The 22,105-nt window shown below is 42.5% G+C and overlaps 1 protein-coding gene across 4 annotated transcripts in view; it reads left to right on the forward strand.

Annotated features, from left to right (window-relative positions):
* The window catches only part of tmem132e (transmembrane protein 132E), a 373,228-nt gene that overhangs the window by 234,898 nt on the left and 116,225 nt on the right, over window positions 1-22,105 (forward strand). For 3 of the 4 annotated variants that reach the window (XM_058626897.1, XM_058626899.1, XM_058626896.1), the window contains one exon: window positions 17,724-18,696. In XM_058626897.1, coding sequence (XP_058482880.1) covers window positions 17,724-18,696 — 973 coding nt within the window. Of the gene's footprint in view, window positions 1-15,844; window positions 17,207-17,723; window positions 18,697-22,105 lie in introns of those variants that run through there. The other variant, XM_058626895.1, reaches the window with a different exon arrangement.

Genomic DNA, 22,105 nt, shown 5'->3' on the forward strand with positions numbered 1-22,105 from the left:
AGTGCACTGAGGGTGTTCTGGTCGTGGCACTGTGAAGAGCTTTTATTTTGACAGTGTCACAAGCTGTGAAACCGAGAAAACGTCTTCTTCTTTGTCTTCTCACAAAAGTGGAGGATTTACTCGGATCCGGGGGCTGAGACAGAGTCAGGCTGCGGAAAAAGCCCTGAAAATTGTTTCTTTACACTTCCGATTTTTAATATGGACCTTTGAGCAGAAGGTCAAAGAGGTCTTACTTGAGATTGTTATGGACTTCTGACCTTGGAGAACAACTAATTAAATGCCTCGATTAACACTGTTTACCAGGCACATGAGACAACATTGATGCACTAAAATATTGCAACAATTCATGGTGTAATATTGAAGCGCTGTTTTTATATGGAAATATTCTTGATCGTGGTTTTGTGGTGTATTTAAGCCTCCGACCACTAGTTGGCAGTCATTTGACATTTCATCACCACCTTCCACTCTTCTTAGTAGACTACTTTTGGGTGAGAAAACACAATGTTTTGAATGTCTTTGTCTCGCAATAGCATATCTGACCACTTGTTTTGGTCAAATACATAATCCAGAGGTCTCAAACTTGCGGCCCATGGGCCACATGTGGCCCCCCCACTCCATTTTATGCGGCCCCTATATATCGAGTCATAATGACAACTGGCCCATGACCTGTAGCTAGATTTTAGACAGAATATGATTATTCTATTAGGCTATTGCCATGAACAATGATCAATATTTTTATTATATTATTATAATAATAATAATAATAATAATACCTAAGGTTATATGAATCACACTTTTAAATGGATTTAATGTAAAATGATATATACATGAGCAGTGTTTAGTGTTTTTCTACAGTTAATTTTTGATTTCACGGTGCAACTGTGTACAATAACAAACACGTTTACTTTGAAATTTTGTGAAATATCATCAGGAATATCGGTAATTTCCCACATAGTGGACCTTTTTTGTCTCATGACCAGACTGGATACTCATCGACCCCCAGGTCGTTTGACCCCTGACCTCATCGATAAATAAAGCATTTTCTATCAATAAATTCAAGGAACGTCTGTCTGTTAATGGCATAACTGTCCAACTGTTTGCTTGACAGCAGGTGACTCACTAAAGGCGCCAGCGTGTGCACATTGTTCGGATAAGAAATGCAAGAAAAAATCGGTAGAAATGCGACACGTTTATTGCTAAACATGCCGTTCTTTTGTTGTGCAATAGTTACGGTGACCGTATTAATTCGGTCCTTGAATTTCAGGGAATTGGCCCTGGAAAGTGCTTGAATTTGATGTCAACCAAGGTGTGGGAACCTACCTTTGGTAGCCTTTCAATTGACTTTAATTGATAGATAGATTGATATTGTGTTAAATATCCGGGTTAGTCTTGCTGGATATCCACGGATGAACACCTTGTAAGACGACGCTGAGGGACAGTGACAGAGCAGCAGTATATACTGTATGACATATGTATATGTGCAGGGTATGGACCGAAAATGAGACGCTTCATTGTTGGACACATCAGTGTAAGTGACTGGGTAAAAAGCCTTTGGAAGTCGTCGGCTCAGTGTGGATAAGTACGTGTTTTTCCACAGCTGCAGGCTTAATAACAGAATTCCCACAGTGACGCAGTCCTGTGACGGCGTTATCTCTCCGTCCATGTTGGGGAAAAACTCATCATTAATCCCCGAATGGAATGAGAGTGAAAATCCACAATGCTGTTGTGAAGATTTGCGAGGAAGTGAGTCGCAGACCGTGTTTGAGACCTGCCACATGTGACGTGATGTGATGTCTTGTATGGAAACATTTCAGCCGACAAAAGGCGATCCTCTTAGTTACAAGTCTTTCAGCGCAAAGCCGCTGGTAAATTGATTGTTTGGATCAATCCACGAGACGTCGCACCTTTTGTTACGAGTCTTCTTCAAACGCCAACCGCCGCACAAAAGACGATCAAAAAGACCCACCGGGCTGCGGAGAAGAAGAAGAGCTGGAAGCTCCTCGTTTCAAGTCCGGCGTGTGTGGAAAACTGAGCGACTATCAAAGTCGCCACCGCGGAGGTGCCGCGAGCAGAGAGCCACACTCCCGACAGCTCGGCGGTCAACAAGAGAGAAGATGATTGCAGTCGCGTCGCGTGTGTCTCCTCAGGTTTAAATCAGGAGTCTGTGTCACTAACAGCGTCCGTGAACAAACAAAGGTTACAAAAATGTTAATACCATGACTAAACTAAATACGCGCCAGTGAGGGGATGAAGAGAATCCCCCCGGCGGTGAAGTGTAATGATCAGAGGCAGGAAGGAAATCTTTATGCAGCCGACGGCCTCCTGGCAAATAAACTCGTACGTCTACAAACCAATCTCATTTCCTCATCGCAGCTTTTCCCCAGGAGCAAAAGTGAGGGTCTCATTCGTGGAGGAGCTTTTCCTCTGATCAGCGTTATAGTTCATTTATAATAAAAAATTAAGCACATTAGCAGCTGTGAAACCTCACCAGTGCATCTGCGCTCGTCTGAAATCCAGTTAAACAAATGGAGCCTTCAGGATCCAACTGTGCCTGTTTGTTCATTTTTATGATGAAGTTTTTTTTCTTTTATTCTCTTCACTATACAGTCATGAAAACCAAATTGTGGTAATTTGCAGCTCTTCTGAAATTGACTATGAAGCTTCACCAGCATTGTGGGAGTAGAACAAAGCAATGAATTGAGGCTTTTCCAGGGGAACAGTGTGAGAGTGGAAGCCACACATAAAGCAGTTTATCTCGTAAACTTAGTTTCTCCTTTCCTCGATGATTAAACGGCCTTGAAAGAGTCTTTTGTTTTGAGGAGGAACCTGTGTGTGGGAGGACGTCTGTGATTGTCCTTCAAAACAAATTGGTTGAAGAAAGTGCAAAATAATTCCAGCTCTTCATTGAAGTGTCTTCTGCTTCATCCTCCACATGAGGGATGCAGGGAGCCGGAGACGACGCCGGCCGACACTGGGCGAACAGTGACGTCGCATGCTTGGCCGATCCAAACCAGGATTCAAACCGATTACCTTCTTGCTGTGAGGCAACAGTGGTAGCCACTGTTTCACTGTGTTATCCCTTATCACTGATGTTTCCATTTTTAAAGTTTTGCAGTTGAACCAGGATTTAAACCGATTGCCTTCTTGCTGTGAGGCAAAACTGTGATCCACAATTCACCCGTGTGGCCCCTTCATCCCTCATATGATTTCTATTTTTTAAAGTTTCACAGATTTTAGCCATTTTTGGCAGATCCAGGATTTGAACAGGTGACCTGCTTGCTGTGAGGCAATAGTGGTAGCCACCATTCCACCACGTGACCCTCAGCTCTGATATGGTTATGATATTTAAATCATTCTTGATTGAACCGCGATTCAAACCGATAACTTTCTTGCTGTGAGGCAAAACTGCTATCCACTGTACACCTGTGTGGCCCCTCACATGGCTTCCATTTGTCGCGGTTGGACCATGGATTTCAGCCGTTTCAGTCAATCCAGGATTCAAACCTGTGACCTTCTTGCTGTGAGGCAACAGTGCCAGCCACAGTGCAACTGTGTGTCCCCTCATCACTGATGTGCTTTCCATTTTAAAAGTGTCTTGGTCGGACCAGGATTCAAACTGGTGAGCTTCTTGCTGTGAGGCAACAGTGCTAGCCATTCTACCACCGTGTGCCCCTCATCCCTGATATGGTCTCCAAGGTCAGAAGTCCATAACAATCTCGAGTAAGACCTCTTTGACCTTCTGCTCAAAGGTCCAGTGAGTAAGAAATAGTGACCTCTAATGGTGAGACTGCAGAATGCAACAAACCGTTCCCCTCCCAGCATTATCAGGAAACTACGGTGGCCTTCATGGACCAGAAAACACGTCATTGTCAACAATCGCAGTGATTTTCTCAGAGATGTTTCTCTTCTCACGCTCTGGTCCGTCTATCCGACACTAGACGGCGCTGATTCCTTGTTTCTGCATCGACACAACGGATCCCTTGTTCTCACCAGGTATCTGTTTTCTCCAGACCGTGTGTTTCTTGTGCGGCGTCGACACAGATACACGCAGCTCTTATGATCCGGCGTGTGGATCTGCAAATGCGTCAGATTAATTGGGCTATTAAACTCTAAAATGTAGCATCCAAAAAAATAACTATAAAACACACAATAATGAGGCACACTGTTGCCATGGGTGACATGTTTTGTTTTTTTCTGTCATTGCTCGTGTCTACATCTGCGCTTGTTTGTTTAAAGGTGATTATTTTCCACATTTTAACCGAATGAATTGAATATTTTTGTGACATTTTGTTTCCTTACACACATTTTAATGTTTCATCGAGGTAACAAACACTTCAATATGAGAAATACTGTCTTATTTTTACCCACTAACAGTGAGATTGTATTTTTTTCCTCGTCTTTGTCCTACCGTTTTATTCACGTCGCTCGTGTTTAACCCTGTTGCCAATTTATTAATTGCTAATTAATGGCGAACACCAGCAGGCTGGGAACATGTATGGTAATAACGAGTGTCTTTGTCCGGCGTGGTTTAATGGAGCAAAGCTCAGCATTGCTGCTTCATCCCCAGAGTGTTATAATTAGAGCAGTTCTGCTGAATACGGCCCGACATAATGAATAACTTTCAATGTACGACATGAAGGAAAAAATTAAAAATCAGCACAACGTAACATTAATTAGACGCAGTGATTGCAGTGAAGCAAAGCAGATTTTAGCAGGGCGTCAAAAGACTTTGGTAGACAGATGCACATGCCACCGATAATGCTGACCACAAAACATAAACAAACCCACACAAGCTCCTTGTCATGCTTGTTCTATATCTCTGTCGTTTCTCTCTCATTTCTTTTCAAAAAAGTGTCCTTGTTTCAGCCTTCTTACTGCATTTCAATAATTAAAAAGAGAGCTGCTATAGTTAGCTATTTGTTTTAAAATTAGGTTTAGATTATGTACATTTTACTAGAGGAGGGAAACACACTTTTATTTTGCTGCATTTACACCAAAAGTGACACCGTGGGAAAAACTGAAATGCTGTAATAGTGTTTTATTTACAGTCCGTATGTACAAATGAAAATGGTCCATGTCGGCGAGCAAATGACACACAATGACCAACAAGACGATCCATCATCTCAACGTCGATTGGTCATCGTGAATTATTCGCCAAAGTTGTGACTTGCAGCGTTGCACTCACGCACAGATTTGAGCGTTTTAGTGGGGACCAAAGTCTGCAAACGTCAGCGTTCGTTATGGTGCAGGATATTAACATAAAGGCTCCAGTATCAAAGAAATCATGAGCAAAACACTGAAGAAAAACTCCTTTTCGTCTCCCAAATGTGTGAAGAGGAGAATCTGTGCTTTTGGATCCCTGTGTTTCTTAAACTCTTTTGAAATTGACTTCACTTCCAGACTGTGACTGATGTAGCGGTAATATAATGTGAGCGCGCTCCTGTCTCTGTGAATTGCATACATCAGCGTTGTCCTCTCACTCCTCGGGGGCAAATCCATCGACAGATCTGTCAGAGAATGGTGGTTTTAAAAAAAAACAACAAAAAAAACAGATTGAGTCTAATACAAGAAGTCGTCGTCGTCACAATTTTATGGCTCTAACTTCGACATTTTCTTTCACTCTTCTCGGCTCGTGACGGCGTGACATATTATCAGAAGTTTGGCCAACTGTTCATTTAAGATGAGATGTCGTCGTCGTCGTTTTAGATTAAAATGTCTAAAGTGCTTCGTGAAAAGGCGAGATGATGCTTTATTGATCGACGTGGGGGGAAATTGGGCCATCGCATCAGCAAGAGTGGAGGCCACTTGGCAGAGAGTCGTAAAGGATAAAAATAAGCATTTTAAGTTTGTATGTGATCTGTTTACACAGGTGCTTGTTTGACAATTAACAAAAAGTTTAACGAGATCTGACGCTGAGATATAATCCATGTTTATATGGACACCAAATCTGTAATCTGGATTAGATCCAGATGAAATTTAGTCAGATGGTAGAGAGTCTGGTCTTACATACACACACCAAATTTCATTCATCGGATGAGCTTTAAAATACTTACAGATCCGTGGATTCTCACCAACATTTGAATGGGAACATTCTTGGGTGATCACCTACTCATCACCATCGCCAACTAATAATAATCTCAAAGGTAGATAATGAAGAAAAACCAATATACATGTAACACTTATTGAATATTATATCGTGCATGTTCAATGAAGGAGCAGAGACAAGTTCTTGCTTGCTTGTTCCTACCACTTCTTCACCCACTCAGTACATTACTAATTATAATATCTGCGTTTATTGCACATATTTTACACTGCACAAACAATACGTAGTCATTTCCCTAATTACAAAGGCTAAAAATACATTTTACAGTGAAAAAAATGTAATAATTTCAACCTGAAAAGAGAATTGAATTCATAAACTAACACAGTAATAAACAGTGCTTCTGTGTAGGAGATGCTTGTGTAACTTGCAACTGAGGCTCAGTGTGTTCCCTGTGGGAAACCCTGTTGTCTGAAACCCTATAGATTGCGTCAGCCTCAGCCTCGGCCTCGTATCCAGGCGAGGATCTCACCGCCACGAGGCATCTGCAATCCTTTCATCAATACGCTGCGATCACATGCAGTGGACTCGAAATGAAATGAAAGTTAGTTTTCCATAAATTGTCTGTAACCGTGATAAGATCTGCTTTGTAGAAACAGGGAAAGTGAGCTGTTTCTACAATTTAAAGAATTTAGATAAATCTGTAACTCAAAACAATAAATGGACACGGATCAGAATTCCGTTAAATGATTCAGATAAAGCACTTCAGGCTTTGACATTAAAGGTGACATGCACGCCGAGCGCGACGCATATGAAACAGATAAATTATGAGGACGAGAGCATCCGAGAAAAAAATTTCAAACGTGCAAATAATTGGTGTCCAGTGTGCAAAAGGCCTTTACCGTAACTCCTAGACCCATCCATTCAAAAACTATGATCTGTCCACGGTGTAAAACATGCAGCAAGGTCTCCTCACATTGTTCCGCACACATTCATCAAAATCTAGATTGAAAGGGTTTAATTAAATCAGACATTCAAGGGGGTTTGACACGGTCATCAGACCATGTTAATCTGTTCTGTTTTCACTTTATTCTATGCAAATTTAGAGGTATATTATACATTTATGTAGGATGCAAATGAGTATCTCTATGTACTTAATCTTGCATTATAATATAGGGTCATTAAAGGTGCTGTGTGTAGAATTAGGGGATGTCCATCAACAGAAATTGAATACAAAACCCTTTATTTGACACAGTAGGTCCTCTTTATGATTTGTCATGTGTCCTTCTCATTAACGTAACTCCTAGTTTGTGATATGTAGAAAATTCAGAAACTATGGACTGGCGATCTGCCCAGGTTGTGACCCCGCCTTTTATTTTTTATTTTATTTAACCAGATAAAAGATATAGAGACCGAATTTCTAACATGCACTTTGAATGAAAGCTTCCCATCGATAATTAATCCAAGGTACTTGTAACTGGGGACCAGCTCAAGAGCTTCTCCAAGGGAACAGATGCATTTGAAAATAGCATTACTTTAGATTTGTCAGCATTTAAAACCAATTTCAATTTGTCCACCTGTGTCTGCACTGCATCAAAGGCGCACTTGTGCAATCGAATGTCAACAGTAAAGCAGTAAATTACGGAATCATCACACGAAGATTGTAAACAAGATGGGTCCTAGGACTGAGCCTTGAGGTACACCTCCACATTGTGTCCTATTTTGCCAAATAATCTTTAAACCAAGTGGCATCTTGTGTGTAAATAAATCCAGGCGGCCTGATGATCATGATGTTCAAAAAGAGGGTGAAGCTCTTTCATCAACATGGAGACTCAACTATCACCACCAAAAAACACATTTGGACAAAAATAAGAACAAGGAAGTACAAACCTGACATCAGGTTTGGCACCGACACGATGTCAACGTCATGCATGTTCAATGTATTCCTTCTAATCTATTATTCATACCTCGCACGTTTTCACGCCTTTGCTGCAGTTATGTAACGCAACGCGGCTCATGATCAAAACAAGGACACGAGGGAAATGAGAAAAATCCTGTAGGTGACGGCGTTTTTTTAACCTTATCAAAGACTTTTGAAAGAAAAACCTGGTACTTCTTTTAAGAGCTCGCCTTTTCACTAATTGATCGCGAGGTATTTGGTGTCAAACTGTCGCCGCCGGTATCTCGACGGCCCCCGAGGAAGCGTGACATTCACTAAATGATAGATTCTTAGCAGGTCTTTAATCAGGAGACCACTGCATTATATCTTGGCTCCGCCGCCGCCGCTTCCAAACAGCCTCCGCCGGACCAGGGAGACTGATGACATAAATTATTGAGCGTTTTTATGGGAGCATATAAAGGATCAATGATGAAATGTTCCATTTCCCGCTGATGGTGTCACACCAGTTATATATTCTTCCTTTTTAATCTGCAAATTATGCCTCATTAAAGCTGTCCCGTGAATGTAATGTGGAAATACACCGCTCCCATCAGCCTAAATTACAAAGTGAGGCTCAAACTGAGAAAACACCACGTCTCCACTAATTGAGACCCAGTCGAGTGAAGAACATCCAGGTATCAGACATTTTAGGGACAGATTAACTGGAAATTCTTCTAAACATTACAAATAGATCCAGAGGAACCTATTTAGTTATTTAGGTGGAGTAAAAACAGCCACTGTTTTTACTCCACCAAGGATGACTGTTTGTAAAATGAACGTTATAATAACAATAAAAATAATACTTGTAATAACTGAAATACTACTACTTCAACAAATAATAATAGTGCGTGTAATAATAACTTAAAATACTGCGAATAGTACTGCTACTAATAATAATAATACTTGTAATAATAACTGAAATACTACTAGAACTACTAAAACACTTGTAATAATAACTACAATACTGCTTCTGCTGCTAATAATAATGAAAATACTAATAATAACTGAAATCATCACCAAAACAATTCTATTCTCTTTATAAAACCATTTTAAAAAAAATTATATTTTGCCTTCTTTTAATAATTGAATAGATTATTGTTTTACGCTGCTCTGTGTCGTATTATATGCTTCCTCTTTCATATTTTTATGCTCCATTTAATCTATTTTAATTTTTATTATAAACTATTTGGTTAAAATGGTGTGTTTTAATGTTTCCACGTTTTAACATCGAGTCACATCGAGTTAACCCTGTTTATGAAAATGAGTGCGATGTGAAAAAATAAAGCTGCCTTTTAAGAAAAATAAATTTAAAAAAAATAAAATTCAGAAAGGAAGTCCGTGTCCCCGGTCTTTAATCAGGAGACACCAGACAAAAACCAGTTTCCATCGCGTTTAACGTGAAGTTGCAGCTGCAGGTGTTTTAATGCACATACAGAACTATTACATTATACTTTCATCAGTGAACCATGAGCTAAATCATCATAGTTTCTCACCATTGGCCGGGGAAATAGTGACTTTTAAATATCATCCCTTTAAACCCAGGGCCACCACTAAGTAGCTTTCATCTCAACCTCACGGTGATTCACATTTGGGCTCCATTAAATCAGATGGACGTGCGTTGAACATGTGTGCACGCCTCATTAGACGCATGATGTCGCACAATATGTACCAAATAGCTTACGGAACGGCTGATTAACTGCACTTTGCTCTAAATCGCCAAAGTGATTTGATTTCATGCAAACACACGGGCTGAACAAACCTTCCCCACTGAGTGTTAAACACAATTACCCTACGTGTGTACATATATATATATATATAGAGATGAAGATGATGTTAAATGTAAAGCAGCACAGGTGCTGAGATCGTTCACACAGAGTTTGGTCTTCTCCAAAGATAAGCCTGAACCGACTGATTTGCAAATAGACGTTCCTCGGAGAGGAGAGGAAGCAGAGAGCAGGACTCGCTGCAGTGTTTCAAGTGCTAATACGTCCTTCATCCTCGGGGGGCTAACGTATCGTTTCATCTGCACTTTGTGTTGCCGTCATAGCTAATTGAATGATAATGCTTAAAAGCCATTTTGGATGGCGGAGGCTTTATTTGCATACGCGCCGCCGCTGCCGCCGCAGAAGAAGAAGAAGGAGTGGGAAGAGGATTATTCCAAAGTTAATCGTTGGCAGAAGGAAAAAAAAAAAAAGTGCGTTAATGGTGTTTGAGGGTGAACTGAGGTATTATCTGACCGTTTTCAAACGTAATAGCAGTGTGTTGGATGCCGAGTAAAAGGAGGATAAGATAAAGATGGATAGGCCAACGCTCACACTGGAGCATTAGTAATGCTGTAAGGATGCCCTCGCTCCTCTCTCTCCTCTCTCTCCTCTCTCTAAACCCTCTTAACAATTTCTCCTGACCTTTTACTTGAAGAGACATTTATGCACTTCTCTTTCTCAAGATCAAATGTCTGCTCTCCTCATAACACCCTCTCTCTATATATTTCCCCTTGACTTGGCGGCCCGGCTTTTACTTAAACACCTCGAGTACAAGTTTGGATTCTTGACAAGGTCCGAGGCGTGATTGCTCCGGATGTGTGTGCGTGTCGCTGCTGCGTTCCACCGAGTTCTTCATTTCTGTGCCCGTGTTTAACCCTCGTATGACCGCCATGATGATGACGCCGCCGCCTGGATTTATGCTTTCCAAGATAACTTTCACTCAAGCTCTATTTCTTTCTGCTTTCCAGTATCCATCCATCTTCTACTGCTTTATCCTTCACATGAGGGTGCTGTGCCAATCTCAGCTGACATAGGAGAGCGAAAAGATGGGGTCACACCCTGGACAGATAGTTTTAGAATTTCCTAGATATCACAAATCGTCTAGGAGTTACCGCAATGAGAAGTACGCATGACGAATACTGTCAGCGACGACAAAAACGCCACTTCCACGGAAGCTCAGCTTCTCTGGGAGTCAATGGAGCAGTGGGCAGCTGCCCGTTTTGTGTTGTTTGCTCAGTGATATAGACCATTTTCTGTAAATTGGAGATAAAGAGAAACTTCCCTGCATCGGTTTATTTTTATCCAAGCTTTCATAGAAAAAGCTCCAGGAAGTTGATTGACAGCTTGAATTGTCTGGTTTGTTTTGCATCATTACTTTCTTTTTTTTATTCGTAGTATCTGTCATAACAGAGTTTTATTGGCATCGCAGCCGACGTGGAACCACAGAGCTTCAACCTCTGAACTGCCCCCATTTCATTAATTGACATGAGGCGACATAATCTAATGAATAGGAAGTGCCCTCAGACTCCACGCCCCCCCCCATTCACCATTTACCCCCACCACACACACACACAGAGCAGATGTTACATGTAATGCGAGCACAACAGGAAGAGAATCCAATTCAATTTGGCCCGAGGTCTAATAGGACATCAAGTGGAAGTGGAAGGCGATAGGGTTTCAAAGTGGAAGCCCATCTGTGTCCGTGTTCCCCTTTAAACCCAGCGACGCAGCCATGTTGTTAGCCTGAGAGGAGACAAGAGCACCCTGATGCATCGTCGGCGATAATCACCATCTCAAATGACACCGTGAACGCTTCGGGGGGTTTCGAGAGCAAAGAGGCGCGGATTTGTTCTGTTTGATGGCATCCGGTGTGTGTGCGTTCGTGTGTGTGTGTGTGTATGGTTAATATACACTTTCATTTCATTTAAAAACACATCAGTGTGTCAGTGTCACCGTGGCGCCACAGGAAACGGTCACTGACCTGTAACTCTACTCTGTATTTATTTAGTTTTTTACCTCTTTTTCAACACGCACTGAAAGAATATGGTGTTGCAGAATAACAAATCATATATACGTATAGATGGTACACACGTATATGACGTTTTTGCGTTTAAACATTTAAAATGTTTAATTTTTTAGCTTTTTGTTTAATTAACCCTTTAACACCAAATGTATACATTTGCACAAGTGCAATTTTCATTACCATAATTACATAATTACTGTACTATCCGAAAAATTCCAACAGTTTCTGAAAGCCGAGAAGTTATTACGGTAATTTCACTCGCACTGTTGCAGGAAGGCGGCGAATCAGCGTCTTTGCACATTGAGAGACAAAGACTCAAATAAATGTTATTTTAAATATGTTTTATGCGGTTCACATTTCAAAATCTGGTGTTTGTGTACAACTACAGTGTATTTTCTTCATTTTAAATTGTTAATGCACTATTGTAATGTGCAGTAAATTGTGAATAAGTGCCAGATATATAAAGTTATTCTGGAAAAAAAGGGCAAAAGCACTTCGTCCCAGGACATTTTCTGTTCCTTTTACGGTTAAAATAAGCCAAATCAATTCCAGACGGACATTTTGAGGCTTAGGTGTTAAATAAATAAGTTTATATTGTGAACACTTTTATTTTGAAATTATGTCAAATATCATTATAAATTAAATATTATTATGATGTCTTTTTCTTTCTTTTTTTCACTTCACTGCCCCCTACTGGCCAAACTAGACACTCAGTGGCCCCCAGGTCATTTGAGTTTGAGAAAAAACGCAAAGCATAAAAAGCATTAATAATTTTTATAAGTTTTCTTTGTAGATAAAGAGAAATCTGTCCTTTTCTTTCCTCCTCAAAAGTCCAAAATTAGACGATAGTGAGTTAATGAAAGGAAGGTGACAAATAAAAATGTTTGGAAAACCTTCAATTTGGAAAAGACCTCGAGAAAGGTCACCGTGGGTATCACCACTACAGTATAAATCTGCTATAATGTATATATGTAGAGACATAATTTGTGGACGACATGAGCGTTTAACACTTTTATTACAGTAGGAGGTGAGAAAGTAACTGTTACTTTTTGGGGAAGATTTTTTAACAGTTTTAAAGGAGTTACATTTACATTTATGACCACATACACCTGCACAATGTGTGGACAACAGGAGCATAAAAAGCAATAATAAGTGAGAAAATAAATGTTTAAAGAGAGATAAAGATAAATAGAAAATGTGGCCCCTTTTTTCCTTTGTGAAAAGGTCCAAAATAAGAAAAGGAAGGTGACAAACAAGCAAACAAACAATAAGTACCTATCTGTATTCTGTGTAAACATTTGGGAAACCTTCAGTTGAAGAAACCCTTGAGAAAGGTCACCGCGGGTTTGACCACGACATTATAAATCTGCTGGAGCAGAAAATGAACACAGTGAATTATAATACAGCAAATAAACACACACACACACACAGGTGCTGCTCCAGTCCTCTAAACAACAGATAAATGTCGCCTCAGCAGGGATCCAAAATAAGAAGATACTTACACTGGGAAAAGAGAATAGTTGTTCTGACGGATGCCGATTTTTGTTTTCTTACTGTGCAACTTACAAAATAAACGTTAGGTGTAAAAAATTAATGAAAAGTGACTTCTCTGAGCTCAAAATATAAATTTTCACTTTGTTTAAAGCTCTAACAAGGTCACAACTAGCGTGAGTAACTATGTAACAGTATTTTTGAAGTGTTGTTTTTGGGGGGTTAGTGGTTGATAATCCTCTCATCCTGCTGTACTACTGAGTTGATCCAACAGATGGATTGTATTCCATGACGTGAACGGTCAAATATTATGGTTAATATACAGTTTCACGTCATTTAAAAGAGATTAGGGGGCGCGTGAGTGGAGGTCAGGTGACCGTAAAGTACCCTGATATTATGAAAAGAAAAGTGACTGCTGAAAGCTCAAAACATACATTTGTACTTTGGATTGTATTCCATGAAGTGCACAGTCAAATATTGTGTTGTTTTTCACCTGCGTGTGCTCAGATAAGGACCGCGTGGACTCTCAACGGCGTCTTAAGTCCCCCTGATGTGGCCCCTACAGCCTCGCCGCGCTGAAGTGAACAGATGCCGCCGGTACAGAGAGACCGTGAAGAGTCGGAGGCAAAGAGAGCTTTTTACAAACTAAATCCCCATTAAACACAAAAAAAACAAAACCTGAGCAAGCTGGGAACCATTTTGTTTTTCGGGGGGCTGTTTGGCCAGCAGCAGGTGCTTGTGGAACACATGGAGACGCGCTCCTTTAAGTGCCTTGCTCAAGGCCACCGCGGCGGTAGTTTTGCGAGGCATTGGAGAAGGATACGCATTAACTTTTAAAAGTCCCAGCAGAACCTTGGATTCAAGGTTTCCTCCGAGCTCGAGGCTACTGCTGCTGCCTCAAGACATAATGGGAGGTGTGGAGGAAAGTGGTGGGCGATGCTGTTTCAATAGCTTCTCACTTTTTTTTCAGCAGGGCAATAAAAACCATATAGAGCTTTAAACAGTGGAGGGAAGAGAAGAATGTGCCTTAGTAGCAGTATATTCTTATATAGGAGGCATGTGGATACTCTTTGTCCAAGTTAGAGTCTCGTGGTAGAACAGACTGTACAGTAATGGTGGGAAGTTCAACAGAGACCTTAGGGCTCCATCCATATTACTGTGTTTTTGCTGAAAATACTCATCTGCCATCCCAAAGATGGAGAATAAAAAACATGGCATTGTAGAGCTCAGCGTTAATCAGTACATTTATATGCACAGAATAGAGTTCAATAGAGCTAAGGTCATAGTCCGACTAAGACGGGACATCGGACAATTTGCCCGGAGGAGAAAAACGATTGATTGGCCGTGTACATATGACCCCGCCTCCACAGGTGGCGCTGTATCTGTCTATAAGCTTGTGTGTCAGTTTCCTGTTGACCTTTACGTCACAGAAAAACAAGTGCACGGTGAGATGAACGGCGCTGTGGTTCTGGTTGTTTTGTACCCGCTGTGCATGTTTATCGTGATATATCAGTTTAAACGTCGTCTCCTTCTACTTCCGGGTAGAATTTTGGTGCGTGCACAGTACTCCAAATCCCACTCCAGTCTGACTAACGGTATACATGCACTATGAATCGCATTATCCAGGTATGTTAGTCTGACTAAGACTAGCTCGATTTTAGTCAGACTAACGTGTTTACATGACACTAAGAAAACTAAATTATTGTCTTAGTCCGACTAAGGGTATACATGCAGGAGTAATCGGACTATGAATCGCATTATCCAGGTATGTTAGTCTGACTAAGACTAGCTTGATTTTAGTCGGACTAACGTGTTTACATGACATTAAGAAAACTAAGTTATTGTCTTAGTCCGACTAATCGTATACATGCAGGAGTAATCGGACTATGTGTAGCATTATCCAGGTATGTTAGTCTGACTAAGACCAGCTCGACTAGCTAACGTGTTTACATGACATTGAGAAAACCCAATTATTGTCTTAGTCTGATTAAAGTTGGACTTTTAACCTGCCTATAAACATACTGTTACCGTGGCTACAATGTTGTATCTTTTACTTGGGTCCTTCCTTCAATTCCAATTTTGTAAAACTTTGTATGGATGAAAAAGGCCAGAAGTTCTGTTTCCATGTGGGAAAAATCCTCCAAGACCATGAATCCATGAAGACAAATTTGCCGTGTTCACCGGCCAATTGGAGCAAAAGCATAAAAAAAACCTTGGTGAATTGCGGATTTATTTGTCTGGGGAGTGAATGGACTCATTCCGACTCAGTCCAAAAACCTGGTTTATCAGTTAGACTGAGGTACAAGCAACTGCAACAGAGAGAAGCTGACACCAGCATAAGTATTTGTTAGTGTGTTAATATGGATGTAGATTATTTCTCAGAAGGAGTTTTTTTTAGAAACACCATTTTCAACTGAGGCTGTCGTCATGTGGATGTGGATGTGGGGAAGGTGGTTTTTTTTGGGACTGCTGCACATATTTGTCGCTTTTAATTTTGATCAAGCCGTGAGCAGCTTACACACACACACACACACACACACACACATTCCTGAGAGCTAGAGAGCTTTTCGGTTCGATAAAGACTAGGCGGCCTCTAAGTAGCGTCTCTCATCATTATAGTTCCTGCAGCCTTCTCTATGGCTACGACTGCTCATTTGTAAGTGCGGGATGTTTCCACGGCTGTGGCTTCATCTTTTGTTACTCACCACTGTTTGCCATTCAGTTTATGGGGCCCACACACACACACACACACGGATCCCTCTTTCTTTTATTTAGGGAATTCCAGGCACATGTGAGTGAAGCGGGGAGGCAGTCCACATACCCCTCCCCCTCCAGCTGGTATCCCCCTTCATTCTCATGGATTTCTCATGGGGCTAAAGCAGACGAAAAAAGAGGAGGAGGAGGAGGAGGAGGAGGGAGAGTGGGGAGGTGGTGGAGGAGGAGAGGGGAAAGAGAGCTAGGCTAATTCATCAATAATCTTTACCTAATCCCTCCTCCCTTCTCCCCTTCTCTGTCGCACTTACTCTCTCTCTCTCTCTCTCTCTCTCTCTCTCTCTCTCTCTCTCTCGCTCTCTGCCTGGAGGCATTCAAGCAGTACATCCATCCCCCGCCCTTACCTCACACAGACACACACACTCACTCACTCACAGCCCTTATACTCACTTGCATGCGCATACACATAAGAGTCTGCCTGAACACGTCCAGGGGGATGAATCCAGCAGAAGAGTGTTATTTCTTTCACCTCTTCTGAGTGTGTGTGTGTGTGTGTGTGTGGTGTCCTCAGAGGGTTGTGTGTGTGTGTGTGTGTGTCTGCTCTTGACCGGGAGCTAAAATGGTGATTATAGACTGGAGAGACTAGGTGTGGCGAGTTGGGGCGGCGTCAAAGGCTTTTGTCTGTAGTTCCTGTACAGCCCACCAACCAGGAGGGAGGAGGTCCAGCCGTGTCTATCAAGAGTGTGTGTCCTGGAGCCATGCTCAGTCTGGGCTTGAAAGAGCCGCCACTGCCGCTGCTGCTGCCGCCGCTGCTGCTGCTGCTGCTGCTACTGCTGTGTGGAGCTCAACCACTCTCACGCCAAGACTCCAGCCACAGGGAATCAGACGAGCACAAGTTCAAGAGGCTCAGGACCTTTGTTGTCGGCTTCAAGAAGTGAAGGAAGAACTGCTGGAGCATATCTGTGTCTTCTTCTTCTTCTTCTTCTTCTTCTTGCAACACATGGCAGAGATTTTCTTCAGGGGAACCTAAACTTCTGTGGAGTGCAAGTGAAGAGGCTTTCTTTTTCTGTTCTGGGGGATTTGTTTTATGAAAAGCGACCGCTCTGATTAGTGTTCACATTTTAAAGGATGAGCTCTCGATGACAAAACCGCTTGGAATATGGGATTTTTAACATTTGCCTTGGACCATGGGGACGTGCAACTCTGCGTTTGTGCTCAGCTCTGGGTGATTTTGATGAGTATGTCACATTTATTCCGTTTGTTCCCCCCGCTGCTTTGATTCCGCCAAAGTCACTTATAGTAGGTGTTAAACTGTGTTGACTTGTTTTTCCCTTTTTTGAAGAAGTCGAGTTTGTTGTTTTTTACTTTTTGACACTTTAGAGACACCAGCCGGTCCCTCGTGAGTTTGTGTCTCATTCGCAGTTGTTTTGTTTTGTGCTGTGAGTTTTGAGATCAAACGTGTGGAAATGTGTGACTGAGTGAAGTGGGAGCTTTTCTGAGAACCTGTTGATGTTGACACGTCTCGCTCTGACATCTATTGGCCACTTATCATCCGATAATAAACGTGTGTTGACCTTTTCCCCCCTTCTGTCCCCGATGGCTGGTGTAGTGGAGCAGATCTCTGACTTTCTCGTGCGCTGTTTGGTTTCATTGATCTCTCTTCTCTGCATCTCTGGCTTCATTGTTATGTAAAGTGCGACGTTTCTTACAATTCTTGTGTATAAACCTCTCTTTTTCTCCTTTCTGTCTCCACAGCCCTTGCAGGTAAAATCTTTCCCACCAGCTCCGATGCTCTCCTCAGTTCCTCGGCGATGACGGCCAGTCCCTCGCCGCCAAGCGTCTACCTGCCTGCCAACTTCAAAATGTCCAATGCGCAGCTGGCTTTCTTCCTGCGGGAGGCCCAGATCACAGGGCAGACGGTCGGTGGGGGCGGTAAGAGCGGCAGCAGTGGCCCCGGCACCGGACACCCACTGCAACGAGCTGAGAGTTTTGTGGTTTTCCAGACAAAAGACCTCCCTGCCATCAACATAAGCTTTGGGCCTTTTGCCCGGGACCAGGCTCTGTCCAAGGAGCTGCTGCAACCAGCTAGTCCGCTGGATATCCCCGGCCAGCTGACCGTCAACTGGAAGGTCCGCGCCTTCATTGTCCAGGCCCGGGTGTTTTCCAACAACCCCGCGGTCCAGGTGTTTTTCTACATCGCTGGCCGCGACTGGGACGACTTCAAGGCTCAGGACAAGCTTCCCTGTGTCCGTCTGCATGCCTTCAGGGATGTCCGTGAAATTAAAACCTCCTGTCGCATGAAAGGCAACCTGGCGCAGTGCTTGGCCCAGCTGGATCTGCCTGTGTCCTGGTTTAACACCAACGTGGCCCCGCTGGGCCGCAGGAAAGGCTCCGGCGACGGGCTCCTGGATGGGCTGACGAGTGAGACTTTGCAGGCCGAGCTCTACTACACGCTCCATGAGCCCAATCTGGAAGGGGAGTGCAGCGAGGGTTCAGGTTACAGGACTGGTGGTGGCGCTTCCAGGGGAGAACCTTTGTCACAGCACCCCCTGCTGCGCATTGGGAGCATCAGCCTGTACCAGGCCAGTCAGGAGCAGCAGCTGGTGGACAAGCAGCTGGACAAAAACATGTTCCTCAGGCTGCCCGAGAAACCGCTGAAACCCGGGGAGACGCTCACCATCTTCCTCTACTTGATGCCCAACTCCACTGTGGAGCAGTTCAGCCTCAAGTAAGTCTGCGCTTTCATATTCACCCATTAAAAAAACACATGTTTACACGCACAGCAGAAGCTCCTCCTGCTCTTTTTCCTGTTTCCACGCAATCATGTGAGCACGGATCATCGACGGACACATTATTTGCCTCGCTTCCTGATCCACCTCCACGCCAACACTCGTCACTCCCCTCCAGCCATAAACTACACTCTTTTATCTCCTTTACAATTACGCTCGCACGTAATCGCTCGCAATTTGTCCAAGGTTTATGCTTAAGGCGTTCAGGCTGCATCTAAACAAAGCTGTGCAGCTGCTGAGGTCCCCAGTCGACAGGCTTTATAAGAAATCTAGGATTTTGCAGCATTACTGGAGCAATTACCAGTGCTGGACAACTTCATCATCGTCTCACTGTTTGGGCCTGCTTTAACACGGCATGATGACATAAAGGCTGTTGCATAATATCTAAATGAATTGCAGGGATTTAATGACGGCGGAAGGTCACGCATGTAATTGTGGTGATGTGTTTCCAGTTCATGTAAATGTATCGTGTTTTGAGGCGTTCATGCGTGATTTTCATGGTTGTTTGGAAGCAGCAGTAACAATGATGATGATGATGATGCATTCCTTCTTCCTCACCATATCCTCCTTCAGTGTCTTCTTTACAAACACATTCTACTCCTCGCATTGTCGCTCTCATCGTAGAAATTCCAGCTCTGGATTTTCCGTTGTCGTCGTTGTTTCTTGTTCGCCGTTCTGTCTGTAGATAAGTAAACAAACAAACGCCCACTTCCTGTTTACGCCGGCACGAGCATGAACCTGAACGGTCAAGTGTAATAGTATTTGGACACAGATTGGTTTGGATTTGTGTCAGTAGTTTTATTTTGTCGATTTAATCATTCAAAAATATTCTATTTTATTTGAAAAGACACTTCTTCTTTGCGCTCCCTGATTTGTCCTTTGCACTGTTGTTTTTTGTTTGTGGGCGGGGCCTGAGGAAGCTGCCTGCTGATTGGCTCCTGAGTTTTGGAGCGACAGTTTTCCCCATCGACATCCGACGAAATAATCTAATAATTTGTCAGATTATTAATGTTAGATAAAATAAAATACAATATTTTATTTGCTCCTTAAGAAATATGGACGTATCCTGAGGCGAGTGGTGTGTCGGGTGTATTTGGAGTCAGAGCTGAAAATAGAGAACAGAGAGGTGAAAATGAAATGATGGTGTTAAAGTGCTCATCACTGTGTGGTTCACCTTCTGAAGTGGTGGCCTAACACTGTGAGAGTTATCCTTTTTCTCTCAGGAAAGGATTGTGAGTCATTTCTGTTTGACCGGCTAATGCTCGCCGATCACTGATTGAAACGACTCTGGTGTTTCGCTCACAGTTTGAGTCGCGCTGTGACGATTTCCCGCCACGTTTCCGCCGCAGTCTGCACCTGATAACGACAACAACAACTGCTGCTTATTATCTACGGACACACACATAGCTGACCGAGTCTTTAATGTCGTATTTAATGACGGCGTCGTCATGCGTGATGTCGGCGAAATCGATGGAACCCATTTTCTTATAACAACATCCTGAATTATTAAAAATAATTACCTGTGATATAGCGTTTAATGTGCACTCGCTGCATGAAATGGACTCCGACAGAGCGGTAATGAAAGGAATCATTGACTTTTGTTGTCATATTGCTAATGAATACATGCTAAATGTCTTCATTCTATGAGCATGCAAGTGGAAAGAGGCCATGAAACTGTGATAAGTGGGTACATCATGTACATATACGGACAATCAGGCCCTTTTTCTTTTGTTTAAATGCTTTTAATTGGCTTTTAATGCTTTGGTTAGGGTCTTGACATAATGTAAAAGCCTCTAATGCAGGTTTCCACCGTCTCACAAAGAATCCCAGCTTTATATTTTCTCTGACCCGTTGTTTGTAGAAAGTCTCAAGCCCGTTCTGTCCCCTCTGCTCGTCCTTGTCGACGCAGTATTCACGATATGGGAGAATTAAAATGATGATTTGCACTTGACAAAGGTTGAGGGAAGTTTATCTCTCGCTCGTTGACTCGAAGGCAGCGCGAGGAGGAGGAGGAGGAGGAGGAGGAGGAGGAAGAGAAACGAGAGGAATCTATTAGCAGCTCAACTCAGGGATGATAATGATAAAAGATAGTGTAAATACAGTCGAGTTAATCAGAACTGAATATCACAAATACTCATCGAGTATTAATTAAGCCTCAATAAGTCATTCGGCTCTGACTGAAACGCAGCGTGCTTTCCTCCCTGAAGAAACAATTTATAAACAGCTGTTTCACTTTAAAACCCTCAGCAGATTATGATTAAGTCTTTTGTCGACTTTGAAATAAAAGTACTTTTAGTGCGATCTGCGGGTGATTGTTGTGACATTTCCACTGATGTGTTAAAAATAGCAAGTCGTTCTCACGTGGAAGCTCTGAGTCGCATTTCTCTCCTGACAACGTATGTAAACTGAGGGTCTGGATGTGTGAACACGAGCGTTAACAGAATTTTCCTCCGGAGATTATTCTGCCTGCTTCCTTGCCCAATAATCCCCAGTGAGATTATGTGGCAAAACTTTTTTTTCCCTGGATTCTCTGGAGATCATCGCCGTCTCCGTATCCTCCTCCCAAATGATGCATGTTCAGCCTCGTCTGAGGAGAATTACAAACGGCTTCCTGTCTTTATCTGTCGCTGTCTCACGTGTTTATGAAATCCCTTCATGTGTGTGAGTTAGTAGTAGTTAGTGAGCATATTAATATAATAATAATAATGTCAATGAATCACCTAAAGGGTTTGGAATCTCTCCATTGTAGTTTGGCAAACTAAGGGCCCTCAGATGTCAATTGTCTGAAGTAAGGTTACGATTATTCTAATTTTGTGAGAAAATGTTGAAAAAAATGCACAATTTCTGAGCATTTTTTCATGTTTTCTTTTTCATGTCTGTCTTTGTCAGTCTGTTGGTTTGTCTCCATGTCTCCGTGCTGCTGTTTTTTTGTCGTTTATAATGACGTATGGATTTCCCGACCGTCCAAATGACTGCAGATCCCATTATGATGGTGTTCACGAAGCAAGAATATTCTACAGGGGAGGGGGGGGGGGGCGAGACAGGAGAGGAAAAAGTCACGAGAGACACTTTTTTTTCTCTGTGGCTCGACACGTTTAAAGTGTCACTCGCTGGAGAACAAATCAGGTTTAAGATCAGGGATTTGTCCCTTGGACTAATTAGGAGGTTTTGAACTGTGTGAACCGATAGTGAGGGTTGAGTTGGTAGTCGAGACGTGTGTCGTATAATCCCGTCAGGACGGGAAAAGGGAGTGACTCTCTGGATCACTGATCCGAAAAAGTTTTTGTCTCTTTAGTTTTTAAACTAAAATAACAGAGCGGAAGTAAAAAATAAGCCTTGTTTCTGGAA

The sequence above is a fragment of the Solea solea genome, chromosome 4 (genome assembly GCF_958295425.1).
Source record: "Solea solea chromosome 4, fSolSol10.1, whole genome shotgun sequence".
Taxonomy (NCBI): domain Eukaryota; kingdom Metazoa; phylum Chordata; class Actinopteri; order Pleuronectiformes; family Soleidae; genus Solea; species Solea solea.